This window comes from Saccopteryx bilineata, chromosome 1 (genome assembly GCF_036850765.1).
Source record: "Saccopteryx bilineata isolate mSacBil1 chromosome 1, mSacBil1_pri_phased_curated, whole genome shotgun sequence".
In the NCBI taxonomy this organism is placed as follows: Eukaryota; Metazoa; Chordata; class Mammalia; order Chiroptera; family Emballonuridae; genus Saccopteryx; species Saccopteryx bilineata.
In genome coordinates this window covers 240,413,487-240,438,782 of record NC_089490.1, presented here as the reverse complement: position 1 = coordinate 240,438,782, position 25,296 = coordinate 240,413,487, and the positions used below count along the sequence as shown (strand labels likewise).

The 25,296-nt window shown below is 59.6% G+C and overlaps 2 protein-coding genes across 13 annotated transcripts; both read left to right on the top strand.

Moving 5' to 3' along the window:
- Positions 1 to 1,169: 1,169 nt before the first annotated feature.
- LAD1 (ladinin 1) lies at positions 1,170 to 13,256 on the top strand. The gene is made up of 10 exons (XM_066239107.1): positions 1,170 to 1,401; positions 6,892 to 7,029; positions 7,720 to 8,929; positions 9,364 to 9,468; positions 10,176 to 10,219; positions 11,386 to 11,449; positions 11,537 to 11,674; positions 11,919 to 12,005; positions 12,272 to 12,343; positions 12,630 to 13,256. Exons 1-10 carry the CDS (start codon positions 1,364 to 1,366, stop codon positions 12,633 to 12,635), a joined length of 1,902 nt encoding a protein of 633 aa, XP_066095204.1. The 5' UTR covers positions 1,170 to 1,363; the 3' UTR covers positions 12,636 to 13,256.
- A 1,500-nt stretch (positions 13,257 to 14,756) lies between these two features.
- TNNT2 (troponin T2, cardiac type) lies at positions 14,757 to 25,296 on the top strand. 12 transcript variants are annotated; one of them, XM_066239030.1, is made up of 18 exons: positions 14,757 to 14,824; positions 15,713 to 15,750; positions 16,737 to 16,769; positions 17,851 to 17,898; positions 18,376 to 18,386; positions 18,488 to 18,502; positions 19,202 to 19,291; positions 19,685 to 19,720; positions 20,376 to 20,409; positions 20,800 to 20,860; positions 21,035 to 21,151; positions 21,887 to 21,964; positions 22,235 to 22,345; positions 23,064 to 23,072; positions 23,376 to 23,485; positions 23,916 to 24,006; positions 24,804 to 24,844; positions 25,067 to 25,296. In XM_066239030.1, exons 1-18 carry the CDS (start codon positions 14,771 to 14,773, stop codon positions 25,110 to 25,112), a joined length of 1,023 nt encoding a protein of 340 aa, XP_066095127.1. In that variant the 5' UTR covers positions 14,757 to 14,770; the 3' UTR covers positions 25,113 to 25,296. The 12 variants fall into 12 exon arrangements, with proteins under 12 accessions (XP_066095127.1, XP_066095093.1, XP_066095116.1 ...); XM_066238996.1 differs by having other exon boundaries at positions 14,782 to 14,824; positions 16,737 to 16,839; positions 17,847 to 17,898; XM_066239063.1 differs by lacking the exons at positions 14,757 to 14,824; positions 15,713 to 15,750 and adding exons at positions 15,869 to 15,998; positions 16,957 to 17,018 and having other exon boundaries at positions 16,737 to 16,839.

Here is a 25,296-nt window from a genome sequence, read left to right as displayed (position 1 = left end):
CCAAGGGACACAGCTTGTCTCTGTCCCCTCTTCTTCCTTGGAAACAGCACAGGGCCATGGCCCTGCCTTGGCCTCTGTGCAGAGGTCTGTGGGACCTCTTCAGCTCTCACACTGCTCACCCAGTGACACCAGTACTTAGCAATCATTTGCTTAGTCCCCACCACCAGGAAGTAGGCATGGTAAGGTCTTGTTTCCATGACACAGGTGATTTGCACCGAAGTCCATGTTCATCCCTGGAACCTCAGGCCTCGCTTCATATGCCAAGAAGGGAGGCTCCCTGGAGGAGGGGGCCATTGGGAATGGGATGCCGTAGTGGGCTGGCTGTGTGTGTATTTTAGGCTTCTGCTCAGTGGAGGCCTGCCCTGCACTGGGAGAGCTGGTAAGACCATCATCCCCGGTCAGTGCTGTAGGGAAGCCAGTGGATGCTTACAGTTCCAGGTCCCCTCATGGGGTGGGGGGCTCGGGCTGTGCCTCACTCTTCACAGAGCACAGATTCCATCAGGGAGGAGGTAGCCTTTTCCATGCTCAGCCCATGTGAGGCTGGTTCTTGGATAGGAAGCTCCTGAGCCCATCAGCCCAGATGGCAGGTCAAGGAGCTAGGTGGTGCACGAGCCTCCTCATGTTGCCCCCAAATCCCAGTCCCAGTTATCTGTGTCCACACCTTCCTTCTGGGGAAATCGGAGCCTCTTCTGGCCTGCTACACACCCTGCCCCTCCAGCCCAAAGTCCAGCACCAGCCGGCGAGGACAGTGCCTCTGGCATCTTCCTGTTTTCGGTGCTGTGGCCACTCCAGCATTCGCTGGATTGGGTCTAAGAACCGCCTTCCGGGAGGGGCGCCGCCCCGCCCATCTCCCGGCTTCTTAGGGGCTTGGCCCCGAGGTCCCCCAGCCCGGGATCGGGAGTGCGCTCTTCATTTGAGATTACGGTACCCGTTCCCGGCTTCCTGCCCCGGTTTTCTCGGCAGCGAGCTCAGCCTGACCCCAATCTGCGGGTCCCGCCCCTCTCCCGGCACCCGGGCCGCGACACCACCTGCGCGAGGCAGGAGGCGCCCAGCGCCGAGCTGGTCCGACTGGTTCTGAGCAGGAAGCCGGCCGCCCTGGCCCTGGGCCGCCAGCCGACCAGCCCCGCGCAGCCCGGGCGTCCATATGGCGGTACGAGCGGCCGTCTGTCCAGCGCGCGGAGGCCGGGGCGGGGACCGGGGCGGCAACCTGGGAGCCCACACCCCGGGGCCGCTCCTGGCGGCGAATCAGCGCGCGGCGCGGGGCGGACGGGGGATATAAGCCCAGGTGACTTACCTGGGTTGGCGGCGGGGGAGGGGCGCGCAGGTAAGGCGGCCCCGCAGAGCACGCGGTTTCGGCGGCAGCATGTCCAGCGGCAGGAAGGACTGGTCTGCGCTGTCCAGGTGAGCCAGGCGGCGGGGAGGGGGGCAGCCGCGCTCCTGAGGGGGTCCCGTTCCGGGAGGAGCCTGGCACTGAGGCCGGACCGGCCTTTTGCTCTTCAAGGGGACAGAATTGTGGCCAAACTGGGGAACCCACCGGGGACAGCTTTCTTTTCTCCCCTTGGGTGCCTGGGGAGGGCTGGCCCCTGGCTGGGAGAGCCCCCAGCCCCACCACCCTGTCTTGGGGCATTGGGAGGTGGTCAGGAGTGACCAAGCCTTGTTTCTGGAGAGCAGTCTCCCTCGCTGCCGGCTCTTTGGCAGAGTTGCCAAATGGACCCTGGGAGATGTCCCTCAGCCCGTCCTGGGGGAGGAAGAGTGGGTGCTGTGGGAGGACAACCCCTTCTGCAGATGAGGTTTGGGTTCCAGGATGGCATTCTGGGTGCTGCTTGGGCTGGGGGACCTCAAGGTGGATGCTGTCCCCCTCTGTGCTTGTCTTTGTGAGTGGGGCCCTCAAAGGGTCAGGGCACTGGGCATCTTCTCCCCGCCTGCTGGACCTCCTGTCAGGGTCAGAGAAGGGGGCTTGTCCTGAAGGGAGCACCCCTCTTGGGAACTCCTCTTGGGGCTACCCTGCACTCCCCAGAAGTACTCCCATGAGTACCCTCACGTCCTTATTCCGCTGCCCTACCCCTGAGGAAACTGAGGCCCATGTGACTCAGACCCACACCCCTACTCCTGTGACCTACATGCAGACTCTGACCAGGTAGAAGGTGGCCCTGTGGCCTCCCCTACATGGGCATCGAGGTATCCCAGGCCATCCCCATAAAGGCAGCCCTAGGATCTCCTGCACCTGCCTGGGAGGGGGCAGTCCAGAGCTTCTCCAGGGTCTCAGACTCAGCCTCCCCTGGCCCATTCCTCTCCCAGGGCTGGGGGTCCACCTCCCCCTGCTCTGAAGAACAGTTGCATGGTGAGCCCCATGTGGAGTCTTTGGTGGGGTGTATGGGGGGAAGCTGAGCCCCCGGAATGGAGGGAACTCAGTGCTCTGGGAAAGGAACCCAGACTGCTGCAGAGGTTGGACACACCCCAGGGAAGGTATGTGCTTCGGGTGGGGCTGGCAGTCATGGCCTTGGACTCTGCATCTGGGTTAGTGTGCCTGGGGGTGGACGTGGGCGTGTCTCTCTGCCCACAGACGCTTGCTCACACGTGTGTGCATGGGCGGGTGTGTGGCCTGTGGAGTGGGCCGGCGTCTGTGTGGGTGGTAGGTTCTAATGTTGCTGAGTCTGGGTCTTGGGTGTCTGGATAGGTTCCGTCAGCGTGTCGACAGGAGGCCTTAGCACCATGCATCAGGTTAAAAATACAAACTAGACATTGGGAGCCAACTGCTAGTGCTGGGATGTGTGTGATCCTGTCTGAGCGCCAGCCTGGATGCAGACAGGGTATATGTATGTGTGGTGGGCACTGTGACCTTTAAGATGGGCTCAGGGTATGGTCTGAGTTTGCCCATTGCTCGGAGGGACAGGGTCCCCCACAGGTGTCCAGGGTGGTCCTGGGAAGCAGCCTGCTTGCTCCAGGATCCCCTGCTGCCCTCCCTGCCAGGCCTCATCCCTCGCTGAGCCCCATGGGCAGTCACATGCTGCCAACTGTTGCCTGGACGAGGCGCCTGGAGCAGAGGGCCGCTGCTGCTCGGCTCCCCGGAAAACAAGCCTCTGTGGCAGGCGGGAGGCTGTGAGTCACTGTCACCCATCAGGCAGGCGCTGAGGGCCTGCCTGCAGCCCACCCTCGACATGGAGTGGAAATTCAGATGCTCCAACTCTGGCTCAGGGGCAGTGGTGAGCCGGCTGGCTGGGTGCCCTGGTCAGCAGCCTGTCCTTTCCTCCCTGGGCTGGCCGGGTTGTGGGCGAGGCTGGGCTGGGCCTGTCTGCGGGGGGTGAAAGTGGATCTGAGAACTCCTGCCCTGAGCAGCCCATGGTTAATTATTTTCCTGTCTGGACCTCGAGCAGGCCTCGTCCTCCCAGAACTGCCCTCGGTCTGCCTGACACCTCTCCCTGGACCATCGGGGCCAGGAGGAACCTCAGGGACCACCCAGGGTGACCCTCATTGTATGGAACTCTCAGGGGCTAAAGACCTGCCCAAGGTGATAACAGCCAGTGGAGCTAGGCCTCCCAATCCAGACCTGGGCTCCCTTGTCTGTTCTCTCCTCCAAGGTTGGCAAGTCCTGCGTCCTGAGCCTCCAGGGGCAGCCTGCTGGTGGTGGGGGGGCAGTCTTCACACCTGCCTGTCCTCCAGAGCAGCTGGAAGGTCACAGCCCTACAGGGAGGCAAAGAGGGAAGCACCTTCCCAAAGGGAAGTGGAGGCTGAGGAGAGGGTTGTCAACAGGGATGGAGTGACCTGGCTGGTGGGACCCGTGGGTTTTACCCTGGGCCTGGCTCTGTGGCCACTGGGTTCCCCCAAACCTGCTCTCCCGGGCTGTGTCACAAGCTCAGCCTGTCGTGGGCGGGGAATTTCACACCATCAGCAGGCCACTGGCTCCCCTTCCTTCCTCCTCTCAGCTGTCGGCTCTGGAAGGTGGGGTCTCCTTCTGGTGTAGGGCCAGACCTAGCCCAGCACCCCCTTTTCTGGCGTTTAGATTTGAGAGGCTGAATGGGCTAGGATCTCAGTCCCTTTTCATTTGCTCTTCTGTCTTGAGCCTCAGTTTCCTCACCTGCAAAGTGGGGGTGAGACTACCTTCCCGCCACAGGGTTGTGATGAGGCCCGAGGTGAAGGCCTAGGACAGTGCCAGGCAGCATACCTATGCAGCGCCTCACCTCTTCCTGTGTTCCTTCACGCAGTGACCTACTCTCCACACGCCATGAGTATTGGGGCGCTCCTAAATGTTAAGTAAGCCCCTTTCTCAGCCCTTCATTATCATCACTTTTCTATAAAGGGGGTTTTGATAATTGCACCTGCAGAGGCCTCTCCTGGAGACCAACCTTTGTCCCTGCTTCCTGTCTAGTTCTAGCCACGTCCTCATGTTCAGAGGACAATGGCACCCAGGGTGGGACAATGAAGGGGGTGCTCACCAGGTGTTGGATGCAACTGCGTGATTTCTGAGCAGCAGGGTGTGGTGTCACCACATCCCATTGGGTAAGCTGTGGGGTCTTGGTGCACAGCTGGAGGGGCACTTGAGGACACCTGAGATACCCTCAGGGCTAGGACCCACCTGGAAGCGAGGGGGTGTGTGAGTCATTTCTGAGGGCACCAAGCTCTAACAGATCACAACCACAGAGGGCCCCACGGAGGCTCAACAAACAAGCTGCTTCCCCCGGGGACTCCCAGGAACCGTGAGAACAGTGTTGCTCAGGACCAAGGAATCCTGGAGTCTCCAGCCCTGCCTGGGTGTGGTCAGAGGACAGGAGCTGCTGCTTTGCTGGTCATTTCCCCCAGTGGATAGACCCCCCTCACCTTGGGAGACCCAGAGCCAATCCCAAATTGTGGACTAGTGGCAGGGGTGTGTCCAGAGAGGGAGAGAGCTAGGAACGTGGCCCTGCTGGCATTGGCAGTTCCAAGTCTGAACAAAGGACTCTGGGAGCCTGGCTTGTCAGAGACCCTCATTTGTGTGTACTGAAGGAATGAATGAATGAGTAGATGGATGGATGGTCCATGTGCACCTCTGCAGAGCTGGCAGGGCTGTGTGAAGGGCAAGGCAATCTTGTCCACTTTCTGTGGTCAAGGCTATGCAGCCTAGATTGGAGTCCCCTATCTCCCCTGGGGGGAGCCGAGACACACCTGGAACAGGAGGACTGAGGCTGCCTGACAACTTTCAGTCACTAGCCTCAACTTCCATGGAGCAGTCTCTGTGCTTTGGTTGGGGAGTCGTGGGGACAGGCTTCTCTCTCTCACTGGATAGTTGGGGTTTCTGGGCCAGGGACCCCACCTTGGTCTGTGAACCTCGCAGTCTGATGTCCACATCACTGGCCCGTGATGTGCTCAGTGAGTGTTCGCTCTTCGGTTGGGAGGGAAGGGCGGGTGGATCTGGGTGACTGGTGAGTGGGTGGGAATGGGGACGTGACTGGGAGAGGTATTTGATTGGCAGCTGGTGGATGGGTCAATGGTTGGGGGAAGCAGCCAGGGGACTGGTGGATGGGTGGATGGCTATGAGAACATATGTTTGGTACCAAGTATGAGGGGTCCCCTTGCTGCTGAGCAAGCAAAAGCTGATTTTCAAGTGATAAGAGGTCCCAAGAGCTCTTGGGAAGTGCAGGGACGATGACATTGGAACTTTTCCAGGGGCAGATGGCCTTATTCATGAGTCCCCACTAGGAAAAGCTGGAAAATCCACAGGGACTGAAGTAACTGAGGACACATCTCTGTCATTGTCCACTGAGGGATACTGTCTAAGAAATCCCAGGATCAAAAAGGAGAAGCTTGTCAAATTCACCAGCCCCCCACCTTCCCAGTCACCTCGACAGGGAGGCTCCAGACTCCCACTGTGGGGCTCAAGGTCAAGGTTGACCCAATGGGTCTCAGCAGGGGTGATTTTGTCTCCCAAGGAACATCCGGCAATGTTTGGAAACATTTTTGGTTGTTACAACTGGGGTGGGAGGTGCTGCTGGCATCCAGTGGGTGGGGCCGGGTGCCGTTCAACACCCTGCAACTCAGGCCAGCCCTGGCCACGGAGATGGCCAGCCACACTGTCAGCCCTGCCGCAGCCAAGAAATTCTGTCTAACCTAAGTCCTACAGCTGCAGCAGAACATTAGAGACACTTAATAGATGTGTAATGAGAGCCATACTTAAAATATAAAATTTGGTCCTGGCTGGTTTGCTCAGTGGTAGAGCATAGGCCCGGTATATGGATGTCTCAGGTTTGATTCCTGGTCAGGGCACACAAGAGAAACACCCATCTGCTTCTCCACCCCTCTGCCCCCCCTTTTTTCTTTCTCTCTCTCTCTTCCCCTCTCACAGCCATGGCTCAGTTGGAGCAAGTTGGCCCCAGGCGCTGAGGATGGCTCCATGGCCTCTGCCTCAGGCCCCAATAAGAGCTTGGCTGCTGAGTAACAAAGCAATGCCCCATATGGGCAGAGCATTGCCCCCAGTGGGCTTGCCAGGTGGATCCCCATCAGGGCACATGTGGGAGTCAGTCTATCTCTGCCTCTCTGATTCTCTTAAGAAAAATGAGGAAAAAAAATTAAAATGTAACATTTCCTGGTTGAGCCACTAAAAAGGTGAAAAGAAACCAGGACACTTAATTTAAGTAATATATCAGACTTACTCCAAAATGTTGTGTCCTGTCAACAGATGACCCACATACAGAATGATGACTGAGACATCTTAGACCTGGCCTTCCGTGTCGTGTCATCTTTCTTGTGCAGGGCGCATTTGCGCAACCTTGACCTCCCCTGGGCTCAGCGCCCTGGGGGCCACCTGCAGAGGGCACCTTCTAGAGGCCATGGTCTGCCCTGCGCCAGGGTTGGCCAGGGCCTGGGGTCCCCCTGACCAGCCTCGCTGACCTGTCCGCCCCTCCCCGCCCCCCCACGCAGCCTGGCCCAGCAGTGGAGCCTGGAGGATGAGGAGGAGCAGCGGCGGGAACGCCGGAGACGCCACCGGAACCTCAGCTCCACCGCGGACGACAGGGTGCCTGGGCTTGCTGAGAACGGAGGGCGGTCTGCTGCGGCCAGGTGCGTGGGCAGGGTGGTGGCCAGGGGTCTCGTCCTGTCCTCTCCTGGGTGACAACTCAGTGCAGCCTCTGGCTTGCCCAGGGAGTGTGGCTCAGGGAGTGAAAAGAAATGGCAGGTTCCCAGTGGTCCTAGCCCCTCCTGGACCCTGTCTGGCTCTGCCCACTTCCTAACTCAAACGGTTGACCATTCCCCAATTCCATCCCAGAGCCGGGGCTTTGCTGGGCATTTGGTGGACATAACTCACCCAGTCCTGACAATATTTCCCCAGAGAGGTACCACAAACCCATTTACAGGAGGAGAGACTGAGTTAAAGCTAAGTGGCTGTGTGAACTTTGACAAATCTCGTCTTGATCTCAGCTCTAGGAGAGGGGACCAACGTTCTCCTTTTGACTCCGATGCCATGCTAGGCATAGGGCCTGTCACATGGAAAGTTTACCAATTGGGTCTGAACACAGATGGTGGGAACACAGATAGAGGGGTTTATAAACTTTTCTAAAGTGCATGGTGTGCCTGTTAGAATGATATCTTGGAAGCGCTCTACATATAGCAGATGAGAGCAATCCTTATTTAGGTGATGGTGGTGGGTGGGAGAAGGCCAGGGCTGTTACCTCTCCCTGGTGGCATCCCCATTGGGTCAGATGCCCCAGGGTTCCTCCCACCTCTGACTCTATCTCCCATCTTGGGTCTCAGGCTGTCGAGCACAGAAGAAGTAGAGATGCCCAAGCTGCCCCCCTCAGCCTCCACAGATGAGACCGAGGACGTCCAGGCCATCCTTCGGACGCGGCGGGAGCAGAGGCACAGGCGACAGGTGGCGGAGGTGGCACAGGCCCCCATGCAGGAGCAGCTGGAGGCAAAGGGAGGAAGGGACAGCCCGGGCTCTGGGCAGCCCAAACAGCAGGCCCTCTCACTCCAGAAGGAGGTGGAGGCGCCACCTCGCCGCAGACTGAGCCGGGAGCAGCGGGGCCCCTGGGCCCGGGAGGAGGAGAGCTCAGTGGGCAGGGAGCCAGGAGGCGGGCAGAAGGGGGTCCCGGAGAAGAAGTCCTCTGTTGCAGAGAAGCTGTCAGCCCTGGAGAAGAGGTTGAGCTCAGAGGAAGCCTCCATCCCCGAGAGAACACCGGCATTGGAGAAGAAGCTGGTTCTAGAAAAGGCAGTGGGCTTGGAGATGGTGCCGGCTGCGGGGAAGATGTCTGGTTCTGAGAGGACATTGGTGTCTGAGAAAGCCTTGATCTTTGAGAAATGCCCAGTCTCAGAGACAAAGCTGGTCCCAAAGAGGGCCGCGGCCTCAGAGCAGCCCCAGGCCCAGGAGCAGAGCAAGGCCCGGGAACAGGGCAAGGCCAGGGAGCAGCCCCAGGCCCAGGAGCAGAGCAAGGCCGGGGAACAGAGCAAGGCCCAGGAGCAGAGCAAGGCCCGGGAACAGGGCAAGGCCCAGGAGCAGAGCAAGGCCTGGGAACAGGGCAAGGCCAGGGAGCAGCCCCAGGCCCAGGAGCAGAGCAAGGCCCGGGAACAGAGCAAGGCCAGGGAGCAGCTCCAGGCCCAGGAGCAGAGCAAGGCCCGGGAACAGAGCAAGGCCAGGGAGCAGCCCCAGGCCAGGGAGCAGCTCCAGGCCCGGGAACAGGGCAAGGCCCAGGAGCAGAGCAAGGCCCAGGAGCAGAGCAAGGCCAGGGAGCAGCTCCAGGCCCAGGAGCAGAGCAAGGCCGGGGAACAGAGCAAGGCCAGGGAACAGCCCCAGGCCCAGGAGCAGAGCAAGGCCCGGGAGCAGCCCCAGGCCCGGGAGCAGCCAGCAGCTGGAGGAAGCCAGAGAGCAAGGGCCCTCCCTGGGAGGACCCGCCTGTCTTCGGCAGAGTCAGGGAAGTGCGACCCTCCAACCGTGACTTCTCGCCTCCCGCCCATCACACTCCAGGTTGGCAGTGCCCTGCCCCCCACCGCCGCCCACTCCTACCCAGATGTCTGTGGCTCCCTTGCTGTCTCCTGTCTCCCACCTTCAGGCTGACTTTGTCCTTTCTCCCTACCTGCTCCCAGTCACTGTCAGAACAGGGGGCACCAGTGGGGGGTACAGGCTTCTGGTCCTGAAAGGTCTTCATCCCGGGCCTGGACTTTGGGGCCCCAGACTTGGGTTGCTGGGTCTTTCTGGAAGGTCCCCTGGCACCTGTTCCTGGCGCCCACCATGCCCACAGCAGAGGCTGGTTTGGGACCTTCTTCCCCCTGCCACCCCCCTCCCCACCCCCAAAGCTTCCTCCTGCTGTTCCTGGGATGGGACAGGCCACCTGGGGTCCCCATGGAAGCTTGGGCTCAGGGTAGCCAGACTGCCTGTGTGACACTCCTCCAACTGTCCAGGTGAAAATTCCCAGCACGGAGGAAGAGGAGGACATGTTCTCGCCCACCCGGGCCACCTACAGCAGCTCCCTCCGACGCTCTAGCCCCAGGACCATCTCTTTCCGGGTGAGGGTCCAGGGCACCTAGGGGACCTGCCTCTGTTACAGTTCAAGGAGGAAGGCCTTGGGTCAGACACCAGGAAGACCATCTGGATGGCCCCTGTGGCCGGATCAGTGGAGGCTGAGTTATAGGAGGAGATCAGGGTGGCAGATAGGAAGGTGGACGTGGACACATGAGAGCAGCCCCACCTGGTGGTGAAAGTCGGAGCTGCAGGATGGTGGTGTGGGTGGGGACACTGGCCTGGCCACACACCTGCCTTCACTAGTTCCTATTCCCACCCCAGAGGGGGGTGGAGGGCCCCACAGTGTGGACTGCATGGCGATGGGGACGCTCACCTCGCCCACTCCAGTATTTGCTTTTAGTTCCTTTGTTCCTTGGGATGGGCTTCGCATAGGGCTCTGGGAGGGAGGCTGGAGGCCCCCCACAGGGCTCCTGAGCAGTGGGAGGCAGACAGGACAGCAGGTGGTCGCAGGGCCCCCAAGAATGCCTTCAGGGGCCCAAGGTGAGAAAATTGACCCAGACTGACAGGTGGGGGGGAAGGTATCTCCCAAACAAGAGAGGGGCCTTTCATGGAAGTTTGGTTGGCAGTTGAGCCGTGGAGGGGTGGGAGGTGTGAGGAAGAAGTGTTCTGAGAGCTGCGCCCCCCCAGGGGGCCATGGCCTCCCTGAGACCCCCTCTCCTACTCACCCATGCCTTTCTCTCTCTTGTTTCAGATGAGCCCCAGGATAAACAACTCTGAGACAACCTTAACCCGCAGGTCAGGGGCCAGAGGCTCTGGCTATCTCCTCTGGTCAAGTTCAGCCTGTGTTTGCTGAGCCCTGTGGGCTGTTCAATAGGGCCCACATGGGGAAGGCACGGTTCTTGTCCAGGGCTCAGAGCCGGCAGGGACACTGGGCTCACTTGAGGAACTGAGGCCCTGTGAGATGCAGCAGGAGGGGAGGATCAGGGAGAGCTTCTTGGAGGAAGCAGGGTTTGGGTAGGGCTGTGAAGGCAGAGGAGGGTTTAGCCTTGAAGTAGAGGTGGGGGAAGGGGGCCTGAGAACCTGCACATTTAATGAGCACCCCCCTCGCCCCAAAATGTCAGTGGCAGCAGCGTGAGGACTGGGTCTTGGAAAAAACCCTGCAGTCACATCTGAAAAGCGGTGATGCGGGAGGAACTTCAGGTGCTCATGCTGGGTCCATCTGTCCCTGGGCCTTCACTGAGACCTGCTGTCCTAGGCTGGCTGGGTGGGGGGTGTGGGGCACAGAGATGGACATGCCGGACATGCCGCAGTTTCTGCCCTTGAGTGACTCAGCTGGGAAGGTTAAACCCAGCGGGCAGGTGTCTGGTGGCTGACGGCTGGACCTGCAGGGCTGAGACTGTGCCCCAGGGCAGCTGACATCCCCATGGGGACTTAGGATTTCCAGATGGAAAGTGGGGCAGGGATGCATCTTAGCTGGAGGGAGCAGCCTGTGGGAAGGCTGAGTGTGATGAGCACAGTGTGTCTCGTTGGGGGCACACAGCCTGTGGAGAAGGGGGTTGGTGGGATGCTGTGTCAGAAGGGGAGTCAGGGACTGGGTCATGGGAGCCTTGTCAGCTGGGTATGGAGTTTGGTCCCTGTCCTGGGGCCTGAGGGTCTGAGCCATAAGGACAGGGTGAGATGTGTTGGGGCTAGCAGGGGGGTTGGGCAGAGGAGACCACAAGATTCAGGGGATGTGTCTGGGTAGAAGAGACAGGACCAGGGGAGGATGGCGGAGTGCTCTGGTCCTACTGAATGGGTTCTTTTTAGGGAGGTGAGGACAGTACTGGAGTCTGTAAGTTGTTACCTTGGTCAAGTCCTGATAGCCTCACCCAGTGATGGAGGTGGGCAGACCTGGTCTCCGTGGTGGAGGTGGTATGGGGAGGGGGCTCACCTGGTTTGTTTCATCCCATCCTGTCCTGCAGTGCCAGCGTGAGGCTCCCGGTCAAGTTGGGAGAGAAGCTGGAGAGATACCACACTGCCGTCCAGGTGGGCGAGGTTCTTTCCAGGGGCAGCAGTGTGGGGTGGCCTGCGCCCTCTCCCCGCAGGGTCATCACCTGCGCTCTCCGTTCCCAGAGGTCCGAGTCGGTCAAGTCTCCAGGCTCCTCCCGCACTGAGTTCTTCGTGGCACCCGTGGGGGTAGCCAGCAAGCGCCACCTCTTTGAGAACGAGCTGGCAGGCCAGAGCCGAGCGGAGTCCGCTTCCAGCCGGAAGGTGAGGGGCTCAGGATGACGAGGCCCCCTAGGTCTCCTAGCCCGGAGCCTTGGCCCTGGCGCAGCTAGAGAGCCCCATGTTTTCATGTGTCCACTGACCATTTGTGTCCTAAGCCCCAGTCTCACAGCCCCCAGGGGAAGGGACAGTGGCCTCCAGGCCTACGTGGCTATGCTGGGTGGACGTGGGAGTGAGGTCTAGTCCTGTGTCAGTGGCCCCGAGCCCTGACAGGAACCTCTCTTTTCAGGATAACTTGAGGCTCTCGGGGGTTGTGACCTCAAGGCTCAACCTGTGGATCAGCAGGACCCAGGAGTCCAGTGACCAGAGCTCCCAGGTATCCAGTCCCTACCTGAGGCCTCTGACCATAGGCCCCTTTGTGGTGGAAGGAGGCAGGTCAGAGGGGCCCCGAGAGTGAACGGGATGTTCTGGGAGTGGGGAGCAGGAATGAGCAGGGCTATGCAGAAGCCTGGGGCTTGGGGAGCAGCAGAAAGGAGGGGTGGGTCTGGGGTCCCCCCTCCCAGGAAAGGAGAGGGGCTAGGGTCACAGGTCCCTCTGCAGTCTGCCTTAGTCCCTGGTCCCCACCCCGGTGTCCCCAACCAGGAGGAGCAGAGAGAGTCAGCAGCCACCAAGAAGACACAATGGGAGAAGAAAGACTCATCCCTGGACGCCAAGGTGAGCGGGACAGAGGGCAGCTGCCCGGGAGAGGCCACCTGCCCCATAGTAACTGGCCCACATACCCAGAATGCTTCTGGTTCTTCTCTCAGGCTGGTGTGCCCCAACTTTGAGAGCCCCCACAGCTCTGAGAGCCCCACCTTCTTCAACCCCACAGACTGGGGGGTCTCTGGCCCAGTGTGGGTGAGGGGCTTGGGCAAAGGAATGCCCTCCTGTCCAGAGTCCCCCTTCCCTTCCCAGCCCCAAGAGTCTACTTGCCTTGATCTCATAGACCTTTGTCTCACAGGTGTGACAAGCACGGCCAGACAGCCTGCACGTCTTGTCTCAAGGGGCCCCTACTCACACCGGGCCCTGCTTCCCACTGCTGCCTTTCCCATCTCCCCTTGCTTTGATCCCTTTCTGCCTCTGGACCTGGGGCCAGGAATGTCCTTCCCAGGCAGCCTCAGGGGGCAGGTGCATTCTGGCTCCGCCCTGTCCCACGGCAGACACCACAGAGCCCAGGACTGGGTGTCAGCTGGTTCCCCCGCAATGCCTCTTATCAGCACCAGGGCCTCCTCATCCTGTCCAAGGACGAGTCCTGTGTCCTGCTCACCTCCAGGGTTGGGCGGTGCTGTCTCTCAAGGACTCCGGGGCCAGCCACCTGAACTGCCCTGCTGGTGTCTCCCTTGCTGAAGCCCAAGTCTCCCCACCTTTCTCAGGGGTCTGCTCCACCCCACGCTGGCTGAGCTGCGGCTGTGGAGCAGCTCTGCTGCCTTCCACGCCTGCTGCTCACTTTGTCTGCCCCACACTGCTCCCCAGCAGGACCTCAGTGCCCTCCTGTGGTCCCTCACCCCCTCCATGTTCTCAGGAAAGCTGATAAACTCATTCATTCTCAGGTGTAAGTGACTAATAATACCTTCAAACAATTCCTCCATGGAGGCTCTGCTTTTTAATGGGGCCGTTTGTGGTGCAGGGGGATTGTGGATTATTTTGGCTGGGGGGACGGCACGTCAGTCATCATTTCCTAGCAGCCCCCTCTTTTCCAGTTGTCCTACGTAGTGATTCTGGGGGAGGCAGAACTGCCAGCCCTCCTCAAACACACACACTCCCAAAATCCAGTCCCCCGACATTGTGGTCCCTGCAAGCTTGGAGATGCTGGTCCATCTAAGAATCTAGGGCAAACTAAACCATGACAGTCTGGTGCCCGGTCACACCCCTGAATGCTGTAATGTTAAAAATGTACATATATAGATGCCCCTTCATAGCTACCCCCACACACACCTGGGAACCCCGGGGCTTCTCGGAATACAACCCTTGAGGGTAATGTGTTCTTTGTTAGACCCTGTGGTCTAGGACAATAGTTTTCAACCTTTTTATACCTGGAGATGGGTGAAAATAGAATTATTTCAGAGACTGCTAAGGCAGAAATCACCCTGAGCATAGGAGAGTTCAACTGAGATCATCTATAATCACCGGACATGAGAGTGGGTAACTCTTTTACAGACCACAGACCGGCGGTTGGAAAGTACTGGTCGAGGGGACTAGAGACCCTCAGAACCACATCTCCGACCCAAGGCTGGGCTGTCCCCTGCCGGCAGATCTGTGCTGGCCACCATGCCTGCCCTGAGCTGGGACTGGGACCTGAGAGCCCTGCCCTGCGCACCCTTGGGCCCCACAACCAACTGGGCTCCACCTGGGGATTCTGAGGACACAGCATGAGCAGGGAAAGGGGGTGTGGGCCCTGCCCAGAAATTCATAGAACATGAACTGTTCCAGCCTGGCCAGGGGCTCAGGGTTCAGACGAGGGGCCTCTAGGGTCCCAAATGCTCACGCTCGCGTGGGTCTCAAATCTGCGAGTACATTTCAGTCCGTTCCTTCCTGCACAATTTGGGAGAAGCACTGTCTGTCTCATCTCCTCTGCCCTGGGCTTGACATCCGTTTGCAAGGACAGGGGGGCCGACATGGTCACACCAGCCACAGGAAGGTTTCCAGCTCTCTGAATTAGATTCCTGCCTCTGAACAACTAGGCAAAGACACACATTCATGCCAAGCACGGACAGGGTTTCCTGGGGTGTCTGTGGGGCTTGGGTGCCCACTCCTCTCTTGGGACCTCTCTGCAAAAGAGTTATGGTCTGCTGGAAGGATTGTCGGGCTTCACAAGGGACTGTAACCCACGGCAGTGGCTCAAATTAAGAGAGGGTCTAGAAGACACAATCCCCAAGTTCAAGGGATGCAAAGCCAGGCCTGGTTTTCATTGTTCCTCTGTGAACCTGTCCCAGGCAGCCACCTCTCTTGGCCTGTCCCCCAGGGTGCTGGCTGGCCTCCACGTGGCTTCAGCTTGTCCTGCTCTGATCTGCTGGCAGGGTGGAGGGCCACGTGGCAGGGCATAAGCCTAAGGTGGGGGTGTGTGTGGAATCAGACCATTCGGCTTTGAGACCAGTGTGGACCATGGAGGGGGCAGTTTCAGCTGAACGATGGGACAGGCGTTCGAGAGCAGAGTGGGTGAGAAGGGAGAGGGCTTCCTGCCTGTGGAGACCCGCCAAGGACGTCTGTGGTGGCTGCAGCATGAGGGCCCCAGGGCAGCAGGGCCTGGGAGGCTGGACGTGTGGTCAGGCGAGGGGAGACACAGGCAGAAAGTGGGCAAGGCTTTCTTTGCCCACAGAGAAGAGTGTGGGTCACTGATGGGCAGGACCTGGAAGGTCGCAGGGTCAGGGCCAGGGGCCCAAGGAAGAGAAGACTGGTGCAGGGGAGGGACGTGCCTTCTTCAGGGCCTTAAACATTCAGAGAGCTCAAGGGGTCAGCTTTGTTGCCACCAGACTTGGCTTTCTCTGCTTGTTCGTTATGGTCATGCACCAAGACCTAAAATGTCCCAGGCACTATACGAGGGGCCCCAACTCACCCCAGTGAGCGGACAACAGAAGACCCTGGGCCTCGGCCATATGAGTCTCACAGTCTGGTGGGTTCAGCAGATCATGGCTGCATCTCAAAGCCTAGTGGACAAATTCTATCCAGCCTCACACATCCAGCCGCCTGTCCTAGGAGAACTGTCACTCTCAACTGGGAGTCAGCTCTGCCCTCTCTGTCTGACCCTCACGCAGCACTTCAAGTCCCTTCCCGGCAAGACGGGCTTGTCTGTGGCTTTGGGATCAGGGGGAAGCCCCTCTTTTAAGCTGTCCTCACGAGGGCCATATGAGAAGCAAGTAGCCAGTGGCCTGGAGGACGTCTCTGCCCACCAGATGCTCAGGAGTGTCTTGAGGGTAGCCTCCTGCCCCCAACCCCACCCCCAGCCACTGGCATCTGCTTTTATCAGAATTGTCAAGAGGGACAGCTGGCTTCTGTTACATGCCTGTTCCCCTCTGTCCCCTGCATATCTGTCCTGGTTTTAAATAGCTTATCGGAGCAGCTGGACCACTACATGGGCTTATATGGTGAGTAGTACACATTCCATCGGCCCTGTCCCGGGCATCTGCCAACATAGCCGCCAACACTCCCCACCCCTGGGTCATATCGGCCCCCCCCCCCCCGGCCCCGCACATCCGCACATCCCTCCCACTGCAGGGCTCGGCTCACAAGGGCCCAGCCTGTGTGCCTGCTTAAAGCCTGGTCCACCCCCCACCCTCACCCAGTCCCAGGCTGAGCGGGCACCTCTCTCTCTGTTGGCAGCTCCTGTCTGGAGGTAAGACGCGGGGGAGATGTTAGAGGAGGGAGCAGAGGGGGGAGGGATGAGGGGCTTGCATCCTGGCACCTTCGTCCAGACTCTGCCTGCACCGTCCACCTTGAGGGACGTCGGCATCGACAGAGGTCCGTGTTCCCTCTGCGAGGAGGCCATGCTTTGGAGGAGGCAATAGAGGGGAGAACCCTCTGTTCAAAATTAGAATTTCAGGTCTGAGTCCCAAGTCTGCCACAAAAGACGTCTTAGTTGGGGAGATTTGGGGAACTGACTCCTGGGCCTTGGTTTCCTCATCAGTAGGATGGACAAGATCACAGCAGTCACAGCAGTTCTGGGGTCCAGTTCTCTCTCCAAGGATGTGGAGACTGCCCTGGAAGCCTTGAGAGGGACCGCAGTCCCGAGGCAAGGGACCCGGGGGGCCTGTTCCGACAGACAAGTTCATCTGAGCTACCAGACCCAGCACCCTCCCCTCCCCCAGAGCTGGGCTGGGAGGTCCTTTCAGGGGGTGTGAGCTCAGCTTGTGGGGTTAAAAGGTTACCCCTGAGTCAAGCTCCACCGCCATGCCCTACCCAATATACACACCTGCAGAGAGAGATTCCCTTGACTTCCAGCGTCTCCCAGGCAGGCGGAGAAAATATGTGGGGAAGGGGTTGCCCGGAGTGTCAGGAATGTCTAGCACATTCCAGGCCTGGCGCAAATGGGCCCCTGACTTCCTGAGCCCCTCCTCTGACCCGAATCTCCTAGGGCGAGCCCTCTTCTGGGGCTGAAGAGACACCTGTAAGGATCAAGAGGTCCCCTGCCCCTCCCTTCTGCTCTCAGCTCCCCCCCTTCCCTCCTGGAGTTCAAGGTGGGTGGACAGTTGCAGCCTCAGGATTGTGAGGGACCAGGGCTGAGGGACGGGCTGCACACCTCAGAAGCTCAGACTTTCTGTGAGACTAGAACTTGAAGTTCATCTATTTTGCAGACAGGTCTGCTGAGGCCCAGAGAGGCTGAGTGATCTCATGAAGGTGACATAGCAAAGGCTAGGTATTTAGAACCCAGACTTTAGTCCCTGTGGCCAGTACACTTTCTGTGGTCTGTTGTGTTTGCTTTAGTCCCCAAGAAAGATGACTCTGATGACTGGAAAGCAATTTGTGGATGTGGGTGGGGTGTGGGTGGGAGGGACAAATGCTTTGGGCCATTGTCGCACCTGCTCCTCCCATTGTGGAGTCCTCTGTCCCTGCCCTTCATCCCTTTGGGCAACTGGCCCAGCTGTATCCTCATCTGAGAGCCCCTCCCCTGCCCTCTGGGGGCTGGCATGCTATTTTAGGGAGCTGGGTGGTGCTCCTAGAAACAGGGAGAGGGCTCCACAGAGCTCCCTCCTCCTCCGTACCCCAGGGTAAGGGACTCTGAGCCAGTGGGAGGCAGGGCAGGAGAGGAGGGAGGACTCCAGACACCCTGTTTCCTGGGCCTGCCATGCACAACACCCCTGAGTAACGTCTCCTGCCTCCCCAAGGTGACACTCCTCCGGGCTCAGGGAGTGGATTCCCCAGTTCTCAGCCAGCAGGTCTGGCTGTTCCCCTAGGGCCCGAGCAGTGCTCCTCGGGCCTCAGACTCCCCACCTGACCCCAGGGTCTCTTCTCTGATGGGGACCCAAGCTTTTGTAGGAAGTAAGGCAGCTTCCTTCTGCACTCTGCCCCGTTCCCCGGGTGATAACATTTGTGCAACTCTGTCACAAGCTGTAATTAGGATGCGGACATTGCTGCAGCCATGCTTGTAGCCACATGTGTCCCAGGACTGACAAGGGGCCTGAGCTGAGGAGGTGAGGAGACCGGGTCCCCTTCTGCCCACACTGATGTCTTTCTCTTTCTGGAGGGAGAACGGAGACCATGTCTGACACAGAAGAGGTGGCAGAGGAGTATGAGGGGTGAGTGTTGGCACGTCCTGCCCCCCAATCCTTGTGCTGTACTCTCTCTCTTGGAGCAGAAGGGTCAAGGGGTGGAGCTCTGCCTCTTCTGGGGACTTGAAGAGAGACAACCCCCTTTATTTCCACCCCTGTGCCTCCCGGCTTTGGTCCCAGGCCAACCACAGGCTCGGGGACCTTCTGAGTTCAGCTAGGGGGCTGGTTGCTGCGTCTCCTGAACACACATCCAGAGAGGTTCAGGGACAATTCCAAAGTCACAGAGCTGATCCTGCATCACATAACCCAAGTCAGAGCTCAGGGGTGTCACTCTCTTAAGAAGGGAGGGAAGAGAAAGTGGGGTCAGCTTTGAGTAAAGGCCAGCGTGAGTATATGTGGGTGTGCACAAATGTGTGAGTGTGTCAGGATGTGAGCAAACAGGTGAGTGTATGAGGGTGTGTGCATGTTTGCACGTGTCCAACAGCATCTCCTTCTGCCCTGCAGGGAGCAAGAAGGTAAGCACACACCTGTATGCTTATTCGGATGAAGGACAGCCTGGTTTGAATCTGACCCCGCTCTTGTCTCCTTTCTTGCGGTGGTGACCTTCTCTGAGCAGAGGAAACTGCGAGAGGTACTGAGCATGGGCTGACGGAGGGAGGTGGGAGAAACCCCGGGAGCCCTGGGCAGCCAGCTCTCCATCCCCATCCCTCATGCTCAGCTGAGCAAAGCTCCTCCTACACCCATGGCTCCCACAGATCAGCTGTGACCTTGGGGGCTTAGGTTCAGGGCAGAAGGGTTAAACCCATCTACTGTTCACCACCATTTTGTTCAAACAGAATCATCCCTTTGTCCTATCCATTATTTTTGCGTGCTCTGTGTGCGTGCGTGTGTGTGTGTGTGTGTGTGTGTGTGTGTATTTTACCATGGAAAGTTTCAAATGCATGTAAAAATAGCAAAAATAAAATGATACCCCCCCCATGTTGGGACAGGCCCAACATACTCCTGCCCCAGACGTCCAGCCCCTCAGAGAGACCTCGTCCCAGTTCCTAGACTCCAGATTCCATGGCCAAGCCCTCTGCCAGTTTGCGTAGGCTCAGCAGACTTCCCTGCAGGGAGAAGAGGTTTAAGGCTGTGAGCCACTTGGCTGTGTCCTATCGCAGGGATGCAGCTGGCCAGCCTGAGTGAATGCTTGTATTGTGTCCAACCAATGCTATCCACAGAAACCCCTGGGTCAGAGTTTGCCTGGTGTGCTGACCCCTATGCCCAGCCCTCTGGTCCCGGGAGCTGCCCAGAGCATGGGAGGGGTGTTCACTGTCTGTCCCTTCTCCAGAGCAGGAGGAGGCCATGGAGGAGGAGGCCGTGGAGGAGGAGGCAGTGGAAGAGGAGGCTGATGGCGAGGCTGAGGAGACCAATGCAGACGGTGGGGTTCTGGGGAGGGTGGTGGGGTGCAGCGGGGGGGGGGCTGTGCATCCTGCCAGGCTGGGGCAGAGCCCCACAGCTATTCCTATGGGTGGGAGACATGCTCCCAGATACACCTCCAACAAGTGCAGCTGTGCATCCTGTCCGGGCTGGGACTGAACGGTCAACTGTCCATTGAGGAACCGTGACCTCCAGCTCTGTGTTGGGCAGAGTCCAGGCCCAGGGCATGTGTGTGCATGTGCATGTATGCGTGTGCATGTGACAGACAGCTCTATAACCCCAGAAACTAGCAGGGCACACCTGGGTCACGTCCTGTCTATGGAGGCTCTTGGCTGGGGGGGACCTGAGCTTAGAGCCAGGACCTTTATTAATTAATTTCTCACGTTCTCTTCAGAAGACAAACAAGAAGAGGGAGTTAAAGAGGCTGAAGGTGAGGTCTGGTGGGCACCAGGAGAGAGTTGTGGGGTGGCGAAGGAACCCCTCTTAGCCGCTTTGGGGGAGATGGCTCACAGGGAGGTGGGAGAGAAGGGGTTTGGGGGACAGGACAGAGTTGGTGAACATGCAGGTCTGGGATGTTGGGCTTTACCCCTTTGCCCCCCCTCATGCCAAAGAAGCTGACTGGTGATGCCCAGTGGGAGAGGGGATCAAGGTCCAGGTCCTCACTCTGGGCAAGGCTCCCAGAAGTTGCCTCCACACATAAGGTTCTTGGAGCTCAGGCAGAATCACTCACAGGGTGCAGGGTCTGTAGGGTACAATCCCAAGCATAGCCCATCGTGTGGTGGGTCACTGCTGTGGTCAAAGTCACATCTCTGGAGGGGAGGAGCAGCCAGCTGGGGTTTAGAATCCTGTCCCCAGGAAGTCCAGGGAAACAGCGACCTGGGAGGCACTATGAGAGGGTGTGCGGGGCTGGCCACCTCTGCGGACTTAATTCCGGTGGGTGCTGCTGGAACCAGGGATTCCAGGGCTGGCAGGGACTCTGTGCAGATGGGGAAACGGAGGCCCACAGTACTCAGCTCATCTGGATGGGGCTGGGACCACATGCAGGGCCTCCTGACCCTGTGGCTGAATGCTTCTCTCCTCTTCAGATGGCCCAGTGCAGGACTCCAAACCCAAACCCAGGTGAGCGGACATACCTGCGCAGAGGCCCTGGGAGCAGAGAGCCAGCCAGGGAGAGTGGCATAGTGGGCATGGGCTGGGGTGTGGCAGGCACACTCACAGGGGACAGATCGAGCCCAGACACCCCAGCTCTGTCACTTGTCCTCCCTGGGCACCTGTGGGTACAAGCCCCACACAGACTTGTGGGCAGAAGGGGAGACTGAGGACCAGAGATTCCTGGGGTTCAGTGTGGGGACAGGAGGAAATGACACGCAAAAGCTGTGACTGCTCCCATGTGCCGAGCAAGTGTGCGGACGCCTGCTGCGAGGCAGAGGTGGCCGTGCCCCACAGGAAGCAGGGCTCTGCCTGGCCCAGGCGGGTTGGCACGCGTGGCCCCCTTATTCTTTCTGGCAGGCCATTCATGCCCAACCTGGTGCCACCCAAGATCCCTGACGGAGAGAGAGTGGACTTTGATGTGAGTGGGGGCCGTGGGGAGGGCAGGCCTGGGCTGGGGTGGTCACCAGGGCCCCTGATAAGGGAGACCTTGTGACCCATGGGCTGGGTGGTGGCAGAGGAGGGCAGTGTGTGCCTGCCTGTCCCTCCCCTGCACTGGTGGGGGTGTGGCCTCTGAGCCCAGTGCCCACCACAGGACATCCACCGGAAGCGCATGGAGAAGGACCTGAATGAGCTGCAGACACTGATTGAGGCTCACTTTGAGAACCGCAAGAAGGAGGAGGAGGAGCTTGTCTCCCTCAAAGACAGGATTGTAGGTGCCCCTCTCTGTCCTTACCTCCTCCAGACAGCCCTCCCTGAAGCCCCTCACCCTGCTGGAAGTGGGCTCTCCACCAGGATGTCCACACTGTAGTTTCTTGGGGCTGATCTCCTGCTCCCCAGTAGTCTGTACACTCCTTGAGGGCTGGAGCTGAGGGCAGCCAGGCCCTGGCTTTGGGATGACTGGTCAATGCCTGTTGTCCTGCCCCTGCCTCCCTTGCATTGGGCACAGTTCCCTCACTATGAAGGGAAGGGAAGGTGACTCTAGAATCCCATAGCGGTATACCATGGAGTGCGGAAGTATTTTGATTGTTATTATTTTCATGCATCAACATGCTGCAGCTGGCCCCTGGGGGCCTGGCCATCCATCTGAGCTCAGAACAGTGGCCAGGGCAGGGCAGGGGTATCACTCACTCATGAGGAACAGAGAAGTCTGCCTGACATGTTTCAAATCAGCGAGGCCCATCCCACAATTAGGGACGTTCGGCAGGAGTCCACTGCAGGCAGTGGGCATGGCCCAGCCTTATGTAGGCAGGACACCCCTGTGTGCTCCCCACCTGTCCTGTCCAGAGGGCGGCCTGCCTGTGTCCCTGCATCCCTGCCTCAGACACAGGAGGGAAGTCCCCTGTGGGCTGTGCTACCTCTCTGCCTGGTTGGTCCCTGTCCCTCTGATGACCAGTCCCGCCACCCCCCACACACACACACTGGGCGGCTGGGCCTCTCTCTGCAGGAGAAGCGGCGGGCAGAGCGGGCCGAGCAGCAGCGCATCCGGAGCGAGCGTGAGAAGGAGCGGCAGAACCGCCTGGCGGTGAGTGACCCCTGGCCCAGGGGTCCCCCACTGGCGGATGAAGGTCCCACCACCCTCTCTGTGTGACAGCAGGTGATGGGGCCTCTGCTCAGGACTCAGGGCTTCATTTACTCACTCACTCATCCATTCTCCACTAATTCAATAACCAAAAGTCCCTTTGTGGAAGCGTCTACCCAGTGGAGAGAAAGTATAATCTGTCCACCCATAAAGCCCAGAACCAGGGTCCAGCCACTGCCTGTGACCTGCTCCCCCCTCCCCCTGCAACTCCAGGAGGAGCGGGCCCGGCGGGAGGAGGAGGAGAGCCGTCGGCGGGCAGAGGATGAGGCCCGCAAGAAGAAGGCCCTTTCCAACATGATGCACTTTGGAGGCTACATCCAGAAGGTGGATGGGGCAGCGGTGGTCCTAGGGGGGCCGAAGGATGGGGGGGCCAGGGTCCAGGAGCTTCCCAACTGTTGTGGGTGAGACCGCAGCCTTCTCATGCCAGCCCCCTCACCCTGCTCAGATGCTCAGCCTGACTGCTGAGGTCCGGGCTGTGGACAAAGCTGGGATACCCCTCAGGCACCCCCCACTGCCCCCTCAGAGGTGGACGCAGCTGGCAAGCCCTGTGCCTGGACTCAGAGCTCTGAGCCCCAGTTTCCTCATTTGTAAAATGGGGTTAACATGGTCTGCCCTCTGCTTTGAGGTCCAGGAGGGCCCACACAGGAAGCACCTATTGTGAGTGAGGTGGCTTATTCCTGGGAGCCCACCTTCAATTCACAACTTCCACACGCTGCCTGCTAGACACCTGTTCCCGCGGGAGGAGGGGGAAGGTCCAGTTGACTTTGCAGAGTCTCCAGCTTAGAACCAGGCCAGCCTCCCTGCCCCTGTCCCACAGTGACCACGCAGCCAAACCCTTGGCTGGGCCCTGCTACCAGAGCGCCCCCCCCCCAGCTGCACGTCCTGGTGACCGAGGTCGCCCACAGGGAGCGTCCCAGTCACCTTCTCCTCGTCTCCGTGTCTCTCTCTGCCTTGTCCTCCGCCCTGTGCCTGCCCTCTCTCTGTCTCTGTCGTCTTCTCCGCCTTTCTCTCGGGGTCTTTCTGTCATGGTGCCTGAGCTTAGCAGGCGCAGGTGGGTACAGAGCCTCCTCTTAGTTTTGGGGCCTCCTTGGCGGGAGGATGGTGGCGACCGGGCTGGCTGGGGAGGATGCCTCCTGGGAGGCGGAGGGAGACAGCCAGAAGGACCCTCCTTACCTGTGGCTCCGTTTCTCCCGGGAATCCGGGCAGTGCGGGGGCAGTGTTGTGGGGAGAGGATGAGCCCCTGGTCCTTCGCAGCCTTGCCCACTCCCCACTGTGTTTGGGAGGGGGGAGGCTGGGGAATAGGAGGAGATGTCCTCTAGTTAACGCCCTGCCTTCTTCTTGCCACCCCCTCCAGACGGAGCGGAGAAGTGGGAAGAGGCAGACGGAGCGGGAAAAGAAGAAGAAGATCCTGGCCGAGAGGAGGAAGGTGCTGGCCATCGACCACCTGAATGAAGACCAGCTGAGGTGGGGCCCAGGGTGCTGGGACCATGAGCATGCGGACTGGGCAGGCATCGGCCAGGGCGCATTCTCGCAGCTACCACAGGGGGGCGCTGTCGCCCTGCACATTGTCCCCAGGGAGCTTTTGGTGGGGCCGGTGTCAGCAGGTGCAGCCAGTTCCCCACCTGGCGTTATTGGTGGAGCAGCCTCTCATCTGGCCCGGCTCACCTGGCCCCGGGCACTCAGGTGGAGGGAAAGGGATTGAACTAGATGCTCAGGGCTAGAGGGCTCCTCCCTCCCCTCCGTGTCCTCAGAACCTTGTACTGAGAACTCAGCACCTGCCCTCTGGGCCCGATGCTGAGCTGGGTGCACAGGGGGACAGGTGGTCTGAGCCCTTGAGGGCTGGGTCAGGAAAGGATGTCCTCAGTCCCTTCTACCCCAACTCTGCCCCATCCAGGGAGAAGGCCAAGGAACTGTGGCAGAACATCTATGACCTGGAGGCTGAGAAGTTTGACCTGCAGGAGAAGTTCAAGCAGCAGAAATACGAAGTGAGCCAACCCACTGCACCCCTCCCCCCAGTCCAGCTCCTCCTGGTTTGAGTGGGGCCCACCCTGTGGCAGGGTCAGGCCCCTCCCCTCACTCATCATGCCATCCAAGTCACACACCTGCCCAGGTGCCTTGTCCCCACTGGTGCTGAGCGAGGACACATTTCCTTGGTTCCAGCCCTGGGGTCTTCCTCGCTGCTGGCTTGGCAATGATTGGCCCTGAAGGCCTGGAGGCAGCAGCTCAGACACTAGGCCAGGTCAGGGGACAGGGATGCAGGGAGCTAGGCCTCCTGGTGGGGAAGGAGACCTCCCCACAGACACACTGATGTCATTGTGCCTGGTGTGGGTGCAGCCGGGCTTAGCCTCATACCCACAGCCTTGGTGGGCCCCAGGAGTATAGACACCAGGCAAGAAAATGGCCCAGCCAACACCAGCCCTGCGTTCGTCCCCTTTGCCCACGGGAGCAGCTTGGCCTCCCTCTCAGGGTCCACTGTGCTGCAGCCCCTGACATAGCTCAGGCCCCCATAACACAGGGTCCCCCACTTCCCGTGGCGCTGAGAGAGGCGGTGTCGGTGGGCAGCAGTGAGGTAGACTGTGGAACCACACTACCTGGGTCGGGTTTCTGGCTCTGCCCCTCATGAGGGTGACACGCAGGCCTCCTCACAGGGTTGTTGTGAGGGTGACAGAGGGGACCTCCCTGCCTCCTCCTCTGCTGCTGTGCTGAACTCCCTTCTCCCTACCCTCACCTGGGAACTGAGCTACGCGAGCTGCTGCATGACTGTCTCTCCCTTCTCTTACAGATCAATGTTCTCCGAAACAGAATCAATGACAATCAGAAAGTGTGAGTCCTCAAGAGTGGTCTTCCCCACCTCCCCCACCTCCTCCCTTCCCTCGCATCCAGGCTTCCTCCTTGAGCCCCTCAGGGCCTCCCTGTCCTGTCCCCCTTGGCCTCTTGCCCACTCCAGGCTTCCCCTCTCGCTCTGCAGCACCCCACTCTGGGGAGAGCCCCAGCCCTGCCCTCTGTCCCCCCCACCCCCCCAACTGGATCCTGTTTCCCCTGCAGCTCCAAGACCCGCGGGAAGGCCAAAGTCACTGGGCGCTGGAAGTAAAGGCCCAGATCTGCTCCTCACTGCGTCCCCACCCTACATGCCTGCAGCTCCTGGGCCCTCCTGGCACAGGGAGAGGGGGGCAGCTCCTGCCTGGACACCAGGAGGGGCCCAGCTCGATGCTGTTGTGCATGGCTGCACCACAAATGCCCACACCACATCGGTAATAAAGCCACTGCACACCGAA